The sequence below is a fragment of the Larimichthys crocea genome, chromosome X (genome assembly GCF_000972845.2).
Source record: "Larimichthys crocea isolate SSNF chromosome X, L_crocea_2.0, whole genome shotgun sequence".
Taxonomy (NCBI): domain Eukaryota; kingdom Metazoa; phylum Chordata; class Actinopteri; family Sciaenidae; genus Larimichthys; species Larimichthys crocea.
In genome coordinates, this window is record NC_040020.1 from 811,125 (window position 1) to 824,152 (window position 13,028).

The 13,028-nt window shown below is 44.9% G+C and overlaps 1 protein-coding gene across 3 annotated transcripts in view; it reads right to left on the minus strand.

Moving 5' to 3' along the window:
- Positions 1-13,028, minus strand: part of tymp (thymidine phosphorylase) — a 30,228-nt gene that overhangs the window by 15,313 nt on the left and 1,887 nt on the right. Inside the window, exons 2-8 of one of the 3 annotated variants that reach the window (XM_027282503.1) lie at positions 10,514-10,644; positions 7,750-7,866; positions 7,342-7,544; positions 7,159-7,257; positions 6,549-6,678; positions 6,345-6,463; positions 5,643-5,805 (exon numbers count right to left, since the gene is read on the minus strand). In XM_027282503.1, coding sequence (XP_027138304.1) covers positions 5,643-5,805; positions 6,345-6,463; positions 6,549-6,678; positions 7,159-7,257; positions 7,342-7,544; positions 7,750-7,864 — 829 coding nt within the window. In that variant the 5' untranslated portion in view covers positions 7,865-7,866; positions 10,514-10,644. Of the gene's footprint in view, positions 1-5,642; positions 5,806-6,344; positions 6,464-6,548; positions 6,679-7,158; positions 7,258-7,341; positions 7,545-7,749; positions 7,867-9,214; positions 9,367-10,490; positions 10,645-13,028 lie in introns of those variants that run through there. The other 2 variants (XM_027282501.1, XM_027282502.1) reach the window with 2 other exon arrangements.

Consider the following 13,028-nt stretch of genomic DNA (forward strand, 5'->3'; position numbering starts at 1 on the left):
TTTTTTTTTTTTTTTGCGTCATCATAGTCGTTGTCATTGTCTCATGTCGTCGTCGTCATCATCATCGTCGTCGTCACTCGTCAGTCATCATCGTCGTCTCATCATCGTCGTCTGTCGTCATCGTCGTCATCGTCGTTCATCGTCGTCGTCATGTCATCATCGTCGTTCATCGTAGTCGTCATGTCGTATCGTCATCATCGTCGTCATCGTCGTCGTCATCATATCGTCGTCATCGTCATCATCCATCGTCGTCATCGTCGTCATCGTCGTCGTCGTCATCGTCGTCGTCGTCATCGTCGTCGTCGTCATCGTCATTGTCGTCGTCATCGTCGTCGTCATTGTCATCATCATCATCGTCCATCATCGTCGTCATCATCATCGTCATTGTCATCTGTCATCATCGTCGTCATCTCGTCGTCGTCATCATCGTTTTCTCTCATCGTCGTCGTCATCATCATCATCGTCACTGTATCATCGTCGTCATCGTCGTCGTCGTCGTCATCCTCTCGTCTCACTGTCGTCTATCGTCACTTCGTTATCGTCGTCGTCTTATCATCGTCTCATCTATCATCGTCATCGTCGTCATCATCGTCGTCTCATCTCATCGTCGTCAGATCGTCATCGTCGTCATTCGTCGTCTCTCGTCATCATCATGTCGTCATGTTGTCGTCATCGCGTCGTCATCATTGTGTCTTGTCATCTCGTCGTCGTCATCGTCGTCATCTCATCGTCGTCATTGCGTCATCATCGTCGTCATTGTCGTCGTCATCGTCGTCGTCATCATCATCATCGTCGTCACTGTCATCGTCGTCTTCATTTCGTCATCATCGTCATTGTCATCGTCGTCATTCATCGCGTCGTCATCGTCATTGTCGTCATCTCGTCACTTTCTTCATCGTCGTCATCATCATCGTCATTGTCATCGTCGTCGTCATCGTCGTCATCCTCTCGTCGTCATCGTCGTCGTCGTCATTGTCGTCGTCATCTCGTCATGTCATCGTCGTCATCATCGTCGTCGTCGTCATCGTCGTCGTCATCATCATCGTCGTCCATCGTCTACGTCGTCGTCCTCATGTCGTCATTGTCGTCGTATTCATTGTCGTCATTGTCATTGTCATCGTCGTCATCATCATCGTCGTTTCATTGTCGTTGTCATTGTCGTCGTCATCGTCTTCATCATAGTCATCGTCGTCGTCATCTCGTCATCATCACATCATCGTCGTCATCGTCATTTTCATCTCATCGTCGTCGTCATTTCATCATCATCATCGTCATCATCATCATCGTCATCCATCATCGTCGTCGTCGTCATCATCATCGTCGTCATTCATCATCGTCGTCATCATCGTCGTCGTTCATTCGTCATGCGTTCTCATCGTCGTCATCATCATCGTCGTCATCTTCGTCGTGCATCGTCGTCATCGTCGTCAGTCAAGTCGTCCCGTCGTCTGTCATCATCGTCGATCGTCATCATCATCGTCGTCATTCCTCATCGTCGTCATCATCGTCGTCATTGTCTTATCGTCGTCCTCGTCGTCGTCTCTCTCGTCTCATCATCATCGTCATCGTCGTCGTCATCGTCGTCATCATCGTCGTCGTCGTCGTCATGTCGTCGTCGTCATCATGTATCATCATCATCGTCATCATATCATCGTCGTCGTCGTCATCATTCGTTGTCGTCATTGTGTCATCATCGTCGTCTCTATCGTCTCATCAATCGTCGTCGTCTCCTCATCAGTCGTCGTCATCATCGGCGTTCATGTGTGTCATCACGTCGTCGTCATTCATCATCGTCGTCATGTCATCATCATCGTCGTCTCGTATCGTCGTCGTCTTGTCATCTCAGTCATCTATCGTCATCATCATCGTCGTCATCATCACGTCATTGTCATCGTCGTTTTTTGTCTTGCATCATCCTCTCGTCATCATCATCGTCGTCGTCATCATCACTCATCGTCACTGTCATCATCGTCGTCGTCGTCGTCCTATCATCGTGTCACTGTCGTCACTCGTCACTGTCGTCATTTCATCGTCATTGTCATCGTCGTCATCATCATCGTCGTCTACTCGTCATTCATCGTCATCATCGTGTACTTCGTCATCATCATCATCGTCGTCGTTGTCATCGTCGTCGCATCTCATCGTCGTCTTGTCATCATCATCGGCATCATCATCGTTCTCTGTCTCGTTCATCATCGTCGTCATTGTCATCGTCGTTGTCCTTGTCGTCGTCATCGTCGTCCATCATCGTCGTCATCTCGTCGTCGTCATCGTCGTCGTCTCATCATCGTCCTCCTCGTCATATCGTCGTCATCTCGTCATCCTCATCACTCGTCGTCGTTGTCATCGTCGTGTCAGTCATCGTCATCGTCGTCATCGTCGTCATCATCATCGTCGCATCATCATCGTCCTCGTCATCGTCATCATCGTCGTCATGTCGTCGTCATCATCGTTCGTCATTCATCGTCGTCGCTCAGTCGTCGTCGTCGTCATCGTCGTCATCATCATCGTCGTCATCGTCGTCGTCATCGTCATCATCGTCGTCATCGTCGTCGTCATCATCGTCGTCATCGTCATTGTCACGTCCGTCAGTCGTCATCATCGTCGTCCTTGTCATCGTCGTTCGTCATTGTCGTCGTCATCGTCGTCATCTCATCGTCATCGTCGTCTTCATCTCGTCCTCATCATCATGTCACTTGTCTCATCATCGTCGTCATCGTCGTCGTCGTCATCATCCGTCGTCGTCTCATTTCATCGTCCATCTTCACTGTCATCATCGTCGTCGTCGTCGTGTCATCATCATCGTCGTCATCTCTCATCGTAGTCAATCGTCTCGTCATCGTCGTCGTTCATCGTCATTTCGTGTCATCATTGTCTGTCATCATCATCATCGTCATCATCGTCATTCATCATCGTCGTCCATCATCGTCATTCATCGTCGTCGTCATGTCGTGTCGATCGTCGTCATCATCACTCGTCGTCACGTGTCTCATCATCGTCTCACTGCGTCATCGTCGTCGTCATTCTCATCGTCGTCATCATCATCCGTCATTGTCATCGTCGTCATCATCGCCGTCGTCATCGTTCATCATCAGTCGTCGTCATTCATCGTCATCATTGTCATTGTCATCGTCGTCGTCATCATCGTCTCATTGTCATCGTCGATTGTCAGTCGTCATCATGTCGTAATTCGTCATCATCACGTCATCATCATCGTCGTCAGCATCTCGTCACTGTCCTCGTCTCATCGTTCGTCGTCATTGTCATCGTCATCGCATTCCTCATCTCGTCGTCATTGATCGTCATCATGTCACGTCGTCATTCATCGTCACTGTCATCATCGTCGTCATTGTCGTCATCATCGTCGTCATTGTCGTCATCTTCTCTCCATCGTCTTCGTCGTCATCATCCGTCGTCATCGTCATTGTCATCGTCGTCGTCATTGTCATCGTCATCATCGTCTCTCATCGTCGTCATCTCGTCATCATCATCATCGTCGTCGTTGTCATCGTCGTCAGCATCGTCATCGTCGTCATTGTCTCATCCATGCATCATTCGTCTCGTCATCGTCATCATCGTCGTCATTGTCGTCGTCATCATCGTCGTCGTCATCGTCGTCATCATGTCGTCATTCCTCATCATCGTCGTCGTCATCGTCGTCTCATCATCGTCGTCATCGTCGTCGTCATCGGTCCTTCATCGTCGTCATCGTCGTCGTCATCATCGTCGTCATCGTCATGTCATCGTCGTCATCCTCCTCGTCGTCATTGTCATCGTCGTTGTCATTGTCGTCGTCATCGTCGTCATCATCGTCATCGTCGTCGTCATCTCGTCATCATCATCATCTTCACTGTCATCATTCATCGTCGTCATCGTCGTCGTCGTCATCATATCGTTGTCGTCATCCTCATCATCGTCACTGTCATCATCGTCGTCGTCGTCGTCGTCATCTCTTCATCGTCGTCATCATATCGTCGTCATCGTCGTTCATCGTCTCGTCCATCGTCATTGTCGTCGTCATCATGTGTCATCATCATCATCGTCATCATCGTCATCATCATCGTCGTCATCATCATCGTCATTGTCATCGTCGTCGTCATTGTCGTCGTCGTCGTCGTCTCATCACCGTCGTCACTGTCGTCATCATCGTCCTGTCGTCCTCGTCGTCGTCATTATCATCGTCGTCATCATCATCGTCATTGTCATCGTCGTCATCATCGCCGTCGTCATCGTCATCATCGTCGTCATCATCGTCATCATTGTCTTGTCATCGTCGTCGTCATCATCGTCGTCATTGTCATCGTCGTTGTCAGTCGTCATCATTGTCGTCATTGTCGTCATCATCATCGTCAATCATCATCGTCGTCAGCTCGTCGTCACTGTCGTCGTCATCATCGTCGTGTCATTGTCATCATCATCGGCTCATCATCATCGTCGTCGTCATTGTCGTCATCTCGTCACTGTCGTCATCATCGTCACTGTCATCATCGTCGTCATTGTCGTCACATCGTCGTCATTGTCGTCATCGTCGTCGCCATCGTCGTCGTCGTCATCATCGTCGTCATCGTCATGTCATCGTCGTCGTCCATCGTCATCATCATATCTCGTCGTCATCTTCATCATTATCATCGTCATGTGTCGTCACTCGTCATCATCATCATCAACATCGACCTCTCACCTAATTTGACCTCCTGACCCGGCGACACCAGAAGCTCCGCCCCTACACTATGATTGACAGGTTCTCCGGCCTTCGATCGACCGGCCCCCAGTTTATGAAGAACTTCAGCTAGAACCAAACCATCGACGTCCAGAACCGAACCTGCAGAGACACACAGAGGCTGAATCACAGCTGATCACTGACCGACGTTCGCTCAGTTCTCTCCCTTAACGTCACATCTTATATGAATCAGTTATTCATTTGACTTTATATACAAAACAAAAGTTATTTTGATTGATTGATTGATTGATTGATTGATTGATTGATTTCCTTACCGCCTGCAACTGTCTTCAGCTCCACGCGATGCTCGGCCGGCCTCAGGATGTTGAAGTAATCTGTGTGGGCGGAGCACAGCGACTGAGCTGTCTCATTGGTTACACCCTGAGCCTCCATCATGCTCTGGAATTTGGACAAAGCAGCTCCACCAACACAGCATCCAAAATCTTTTTCTGCCCTCTGATTGGTCAGACGCCAAGCCAGTCATCAGCAGCAACAAACCGCCTGCAGAAACAACAATACAACAAAACAATTACGTACTTAGTTATATAATTATTTATTCAAAATGGATATATGTTTTATCACAATTTATATTCATTTTTTTATTTTATTATTATTTTTATTATTTATATTTTATATTTAATTTTTATTATTTATATTTTATTATTATTAATTTTATTTTTATTATTATATTATTATTATATATTATTATTATTATTTTATTATTATTATATTTATTTATTCAAAAATTATATTATACTTTTATTATCTTTATTTTTTATTTTTCTTCAAGTTCTTGGTTCAGAAAATTTTCTTCGATCAACTGGTGACGTTTCATCTCTCCCAGGTTCATCAAACCCTATAAATAAATAACTTGTTACATCATTTATCTTTGTGGATACTTCAGGGTACAGAGTACTGTCGTTACCCAGAGTTGTGACCAGCTCCATCAGGTCGTCGGGTCCGTTCCCCTTCAGTGTCTCCAGAGATTCGATCACCTCCAGACTGTTTCCCACATATCGACCAATCGTAGCGTCCATACGGCTGAGCACCGCCCCCGTGCGCATGCCCAGAGCGCTCCCGACGTTCACCTGAAATAACATCACCGCCATCGTCATGGAAACAGGCTGATGATACCTGACAGTAAACTCGTAAACTACCGGCTGAATCTGAAAGTTTGATTTAAAGAATATTTTTATCTGTAACGTCATTTTTTGAAGCAAAAAGTCGGTTCTCAGTATTTTCAGATTTTCTTTGATAATAGTTGGATAAATAAAAATAAGTATATATAAAATAAAATGTACTAATTTCAATTTTTTATATTTATTTAGTTTAATATTTCTAAAATTATTATTTTCTGTTTTTATTTCTTCACATATATGTTAATGAGGGAATGTTTTTTAAATTGATTTTCAAATTAAGGTTTATTTGATAATTCCTACATTTGTTTTATTTATTTATTTTATTTATAATGGCAGCTTTCGTCCTCCATATATCATCATCTGTGTAATTTGTTATGAGAGTAATGTGACTTAATTATATTTAACTCACCTGTTCAGGTACTGAGTGATGATCTACGGCAGGTCAGACTGTCTTATGATAACTTCTTATTAATTAATAACATACTTACTAATAACTGTGCCAGTTCTTTGGCGCTCTGCAGGTCTTTATACAGAGCGGCCCGTCCAAACTTCACATCCAGAACCAGAGCAGACAGCGACTCGGCGCCTTTCTTTGAGATGATGGAACCTGAAACGTTTAATTTGAATCAGTTATATTAAAATTAAAGTTTAATCTGTAAGAGCTGCTGCAGCTGCTCTGTGCACTTCAGTACCGGTGATCAGCGGTAAACTGTCCACGGTGCTGGTGGCGTCCCGCAGAGCGTACAGGACCCGATCTGCAGGAACCAACATCTCCGTCTGACCCACAATGCAACAGCCCACCGAGTCCAGGATCTCCAGGATCTGCAGTCAGCACATTCGTTCATTCAGAGTTTGATTTCTGTTTTCTTTGCTCCTGTTTCACTCGTTTAAACTCGAGCAGACGTAATGAAGTGTCACTGAAGGCCTCAGGCGTCAGCACCTCCACCCTTCATCTACATCAGTCCATAACGTCACGCCTGACTCATCACGTCCTAAACTGGGACCACAGATCGTCTCTGTTAGGCTCAGTCGGACCCCGTGAGTCTATGAAAATCTTCTGAGAGCAAATATATGAAACGTTTTGATGAAATGTTTTATTTCAGGTGGTAGTTGTCATTAACGGACTGACCGTGCTGTTAATGACGTTCAAGCACGCCTGAAGTTAAACGATCTTTTTTAAAGTTATCATATTACTTAGAATATATTATATTAACTATATATAGTATTTGTTCGTTCGTCTTTCTTGACGACGTCAGGCGGCTCAAACCTCGTCAGGTGACGTGTTCAGACTCTTTGCTGCACCTGCTCTGTTGGTTGGTGGATGTTGAATCCTGGGATTGATTCCAGTTTGTCCAGAGTTCCTCCCGTATGAGCCAAGCCCCGCCCACTGATCATAGGCACCTGACAAACAAACACACCTGAGGTCATGACATCATCATCGAGGGAATGACTCAGCAGGTTTTCACGTTAGCGTCGTGCGTTCACCTTGCAGCCACAGGCGGCGAGCGCAGGCGCCAACACCAGACTGACTTTGTCTCCCACGCCGCCCGTTGAGTGTTTGTCAACCACAGACCCCGCCCACTCGTTAGGCCATGACATCACTTCCCCTGACGACATCATTTCTCTGGTCAGGGTCTCGATCTCCGTGTTGATCATTCCCTTCTGCCAGATCGCCATCAGCATGGCGCCTGGACACAGAGATCATCATCAAACATCACCTGTCTGTCTGTCTGTCTGTCTGTGTGTCTGTCTCTCTGTCTGTCTCTCTGTCTGTCTCCTGTCTGTCTGTCTGTCTGTCTGTCTGTCTGTGTGTCTGTGTGTCTGTCTGTCTCTCTGTCTGTCACCTGTCTGTCTGTCTCCTGTCTGTCTGTCTGTCTGTCTGTCTCTTCGTACCTGTCTGACTTCCCTGGATTGTTTCATTTGTCACACTCTGGATGAAAGTTTTGATCTCGTCGTCCGTCAGCGTTCCTCCGTCCCTCTTCTTCTTGATCAGCTCAGGGATCGACATGTCTGAAAAAAAAAAACAAGTCAGGAACATTTCTGCACACGAGACACAAGCTGCAGTTCCTCTAACGTCCACCTGAGGCTGGCTCCAGAAGTGAGTCAGTCTCCATAAGTCCCCATGTCCAAATGTCCAACTTCACAGCAGAAATAAACATGTTTACAGCCTGGTACAAAAAACAGTTTTGGTCTCTGTAGCTAATTTCCCCGTTCATGACAACTGTACTGAGGGTGAATTTATATACAACTCACCTGTTCACATTATATTAAGGCTTAAAGTTATGCAGGATTAAGAGCGTGGACGCTTTGATTGACAGGTGGGTGTGGTCACAGGTGTGTCATCCTGCAGCATGCAGCATGTTTTGTTCATTTCATTTATTTGATTTCAGAAAATCACGAGAGAGTTCTGAGTCATGAAGGAGGAAGTCAGCGTTGCTTCATTAAGAATTTTCTTTTCTTTGTTCACAGGAAGTCGGGTGTTTTCTTTATTTGAAACATTCATCAGTCTGATCTTCGTCTTCATGTTTTCAGTCTCAAAGTAATCTGCTGATATTTGTCCGTCCACGTCCAGCCTGTCCCTACTGTCAGTACGGACACACAACTGTTTCTATGGAGGGAGATGCTGTTCTACACAAGCAACTTTCTACTCCACCGAACTCCAGAGGCAACTTTGAGACAGTCTGCGGGGACGTCACGGAGACTACGTCCAGTAAAAATATTATACTGAATTTATACTTGAGTAAATGTACTTAGTTACTTTTGAACACTAATTAACAAACATAAATAAAACCACATAAACAACTTCTAACAATGTGCACACACACTTTTATAAACTTGTTCTTAAAGAAAACTCTGCTCGTAATGTGGCGTAAAGCGTAAATGTAAAGAATTACGGGCGAATCAAGTATGAAATAAGTCAAGTATGTTTGGTTTTAATAAAGTTTGCAGTATAAGCTTACGAAACCATCAAACATATATTTAGGCATTCCATGAAAGACTTTATTCACAAGGAGGCTAAGCCAGTTTTTATTGTTTTTTGGCCTGTGTTCCAGAACCAGCAAAACCAGTTGCTTCGTAGCTTCATTGTTCTGGGTCACTACAATATTCTTTACATTTACATAGTCCTACATTTCTATAGTCTGCGGGGACGTCACGGAGACTACGTGTAGGATAACGGCTCACCACTAGTAGGCAGAACAGACTAGATGTTGTTGATTTGGTGAATGCTGACATGTTAGATATAAACACCTTAAATTTATCATACGGCTACTGTAGAGTATAATATAATATAATAGTATAATGTAATAACACACACACACACACACACACACACTCACACACACACACACACTCCTACCTGGTCTGATGTTCTCGTCTGTGAAGTTTTATCGACCTGCAACTCTTCATAAAGCAACAGTCAACAGTCTGTCAGCCAATGAGAGAACAGGAAGCAAGGAGGAGGTGCTTAACAGCCAATGAGCTTTCAGCTCTCTCAGTTCATCAGTGTGTGCAGAGCCCCAAAAGTCTCTTTTCATCAGTGACACACACACACACACACACAAACACACACACACACACACACACACAGTCTTTAACTCTTCATTGTTTCACATTTCAAAGTTCTGCAGAATAAGAGACGTTTTTACAGCGTCACAGAAAACTACAAAAAGATCATGTGATCAAAAAAAGAAGTTGGATGATGTCTAAAACCTGGACGTAGTCTCCGTGACGTCCCCGCAGACTGTCTAAAACCTGGACGTAGTCCCCGTGACGTCCCCGCAGACTGTCTAAAACCTGGACGTAGTCTCCGTGACGTCCTCGCAGACTGTCTAAAACCTGGACGTAGTCTCCGTGACGTCCTCGCAGACTGTCTAAAACCTGGACGTAGTCTCTGAGACTATAGACTGTCTAAAACCTGGACGTAGTCTCCGTGACGTCCTCGCAGACTGTCTAAAACCTGGACGTAGTCTCCGTGACGTCCCCGCAGACTGTCTAAAACCTGGACGTGGTCTCCGTGACGTCCCCGCAGACTGTCTCAAACGTGTACGTAGTCTCCGTGACGTCCTCGCAGACTGTCTAAAACCTGGACGTAGTCTCTGTGATGTCCCCGCAGACTGTCTAAAACCTGGACGTAGTCTCGGTGACGTCCCTGCAGACTGTCTAAAACCTGGACGTAGTCTCTGTGACGTCCCCGCAGACTGTCTAAAACCTGGACGTAGTCTCCGTGACGTCCTCGCAGACTGTCTAAAACCTGGACGTAGTCTCCGTGACGTCCTCGCAGACTGTCTAAAACCTGGACGTAGTCTCTGAGACTATAGACTGTCTAAAACCTGGACGTAGTCTCCGTGACGTCCTCGCAGACTGTCTAAAACCTGGACGTAGTCTCCGTGACGTCCCCGCAGACTGTCTAAAACCTGGACGTGGTCTCCGTGACGTCCCCGCAGACTGTCTCAAACGTGTACGTAGTCTCCGTGACGTCCTCGCAGACTGTCTAAAACCTGGACGTAGTCTCCGTGACGTCCCCGCAGACTGTCTAAAACCTGGACGTAGTCTCCGTGACGTCCCCGCAGACTATAGAGGTGTTGTCAGGTGGATTTTGTTTCCAGTCTTTACGCTAAGCGATCATGACTTACTTCATACACAATCAGTTTCAAACCGTTAAACGCGTGAAGCTGCTCGTCGAGTTGTCGTTTCCTCTGGAGGTTTTCTGTTCAGCTGAGGTGAAAGTCGTCACTCATTAACTCGTCGTCCAAACAAGGTGAGAGGTGACAAACCTGTTGACTCTTACTGCGAAAGAACCACACAGGAAGGCCGAGCGTTAACTTTGTAATAAATGACAGTTTATTATAAAGATTACAATCTGTTGCGTTGCAGAGCTCATCGGTTGTCATTGTGTGCTCTTTAGTTTTTAGAAAAGGGAAGAAAAAAACTACAAGTACACACACGCCACTCACTCCAGAAACTACAAACATACTGTAAAAAGAGGAAGCTAGAAAGGAGGAGGAGGAGGAGGGGAACCATAAAACCATTATAACCAGGCGAATATCAGGAGGAGGGTTTCACACGCAGGTTAGAAAGCCAGGATTCTCAGCCAATCAGCAGGAAGCTGATGCGTTACCATGGTGACGTCGGCCTTCGTTCATCCTCAAACTTTAGTTTCATTAGCAGCGGTGGAAGAAGTGAACAAACGAGTTTCAGGTGGAGCCAGTTTGAAGTACTTCATGTACTGTTGGTGAAAAGTAAACAGCATGATGTAAAGTACGGAAGCCCTAAAGGGTCATACGTACATTTTATTGCACCCGTTTCCCCGTGATAACGAGATAACACACTAGTCTGTCGTTTTGTTTTCTCCAGATCTCAAATTAATTATCTCGTTACCACGGGAAAACAGGTGGAATAAAATGTATGTATGTATGTATGGCCCTTTAGGGCTTCCGTAGTAAAGAACACTAGCGTAAAGTTGAAGTTATCTGCTTACTTTACGCTGAAGTAACGTTTACGTCATGTAAAACTTACGTAAAGTAAACTAGCATGACGTGAAGTGCAAGTACGTGAAAACTGTTAAAGTACTGTACTTTACGCTGAAGTACTCAGTTACTTTCAACCGCTGTTAATTAGTCACATTTCTTTTCTGAAAAACCACGTTGAGACATAAAAGTAATCACTGGCATTAAGCAGATTGGATCCGTCTTTTATTTTTAGCAGATTAAATCTAAAGCTTCAGCTGTTCTCTGTGATCTGATCGCGTAGCTACTAAAAACGTTTGGACGACGTGTTCGGGTCACAGAACTGAACTTTGACCTTCACATCTCGGGAGTCTTCGCTGACGTCGGTCGAAGCCCGATGACGAACTATAAACAGCGAATGGAGTGAGGAACTACTTTCTTCCAGTGGAGGAACATCGCTGGCCTCACTCCATGTCACAGAGCTTTAGCAGCAGATTTGCTGGTTTCTGATTGGCTGAGAAATCCAACAACAGGTGAATGACCTCACGTCTATGTTAGTGTACAGAGGGATTCCCGGAGGGATTTCACCTGAGGTCAGAGGTCAGAGGTCAAGTGACCTCCTCATCACTGGTTATTTTCTTCTATCGTTACGCTGCAGAGAAAGCGACGGCCTACGTGTCGTTCTGGATGACTCTGTACAGTAGACTATAGTCCCTTATAATATATACTACACAGACATAATATATATATATAAATTATAAATATATGTGATACTCGCTCAGTGCAAACAGCCACGTCTTCCAACTGTTTCACTGATTTTGGAGACTCGATGATATTTTATCACGTTAGCTCGACAGGAATTTGTCTGTGTTAGCAACCGAGTTAACGTTAGCCAGCTAAAGCCAGAATATGAAGATCTGACATTAGCTCGATTTATTTAAAAGCTAAGTTAGCTCGTGTTGCTCACTGTCCGTTAGCAAAGGCTCAGCAGCCTCTATAGACATAATGGCAGAGGAGAAGAGAGCGAAGAGGACGCTGACGGAGGAAGCTAAGAAGAGGAAAGGTCTAATGGAACGAGCAGAGCTAATGGAAGTAGAAAAGCTAACTGAGCTAACAGAGCTAACGTAACTAAGAGAGCTAACAGAACTAAAAGAGCTAACAGAGGTAACGTAACTAAAAGAGCTAATGGAACTTGAAGAGCTAACGTAACTAAGAGAGCTAACGTAACTAAGAGAGCTAACGTAACTATAAGAGAGCTAACGTAACTAAAAGAGCTAACAGAGCTAAGAGAGCTAACGTAACTAAAAGAGCTAACAGAGCTAAAAGAGCTAACGTAACTAAAAGAGCTAACAGAACTAAAAGAGCTAACAGAGCTAACTTAACTAAAAGAGGTAACAGAGCTAATGTAACTAAAAGAGCTAATGGAACTTAAAGAGCTAACGTAACTAAGAGAGCTAACGTAACTAAGAGAGCTAACGTAACTAAAAGAGCTAACAGAGCTAAGAGAGCTAACGTAACTAAGAGAGCTAACAGAGCTAACATAACTAACAGAGCTAACAGTAACTAAGAGAGCTAACAGAGCTAACGTAACTGAGAGAGCTAACAGAGCTAATGTAACTAAGAGAGCTAACAGGGCTAACAGAGCTAACGTAACTAACAGAGCTAACGTAACTAAGAGAGCTAACAGGGCTAACAGAGCTAACGTAACTAACAGAGCTAACAGAG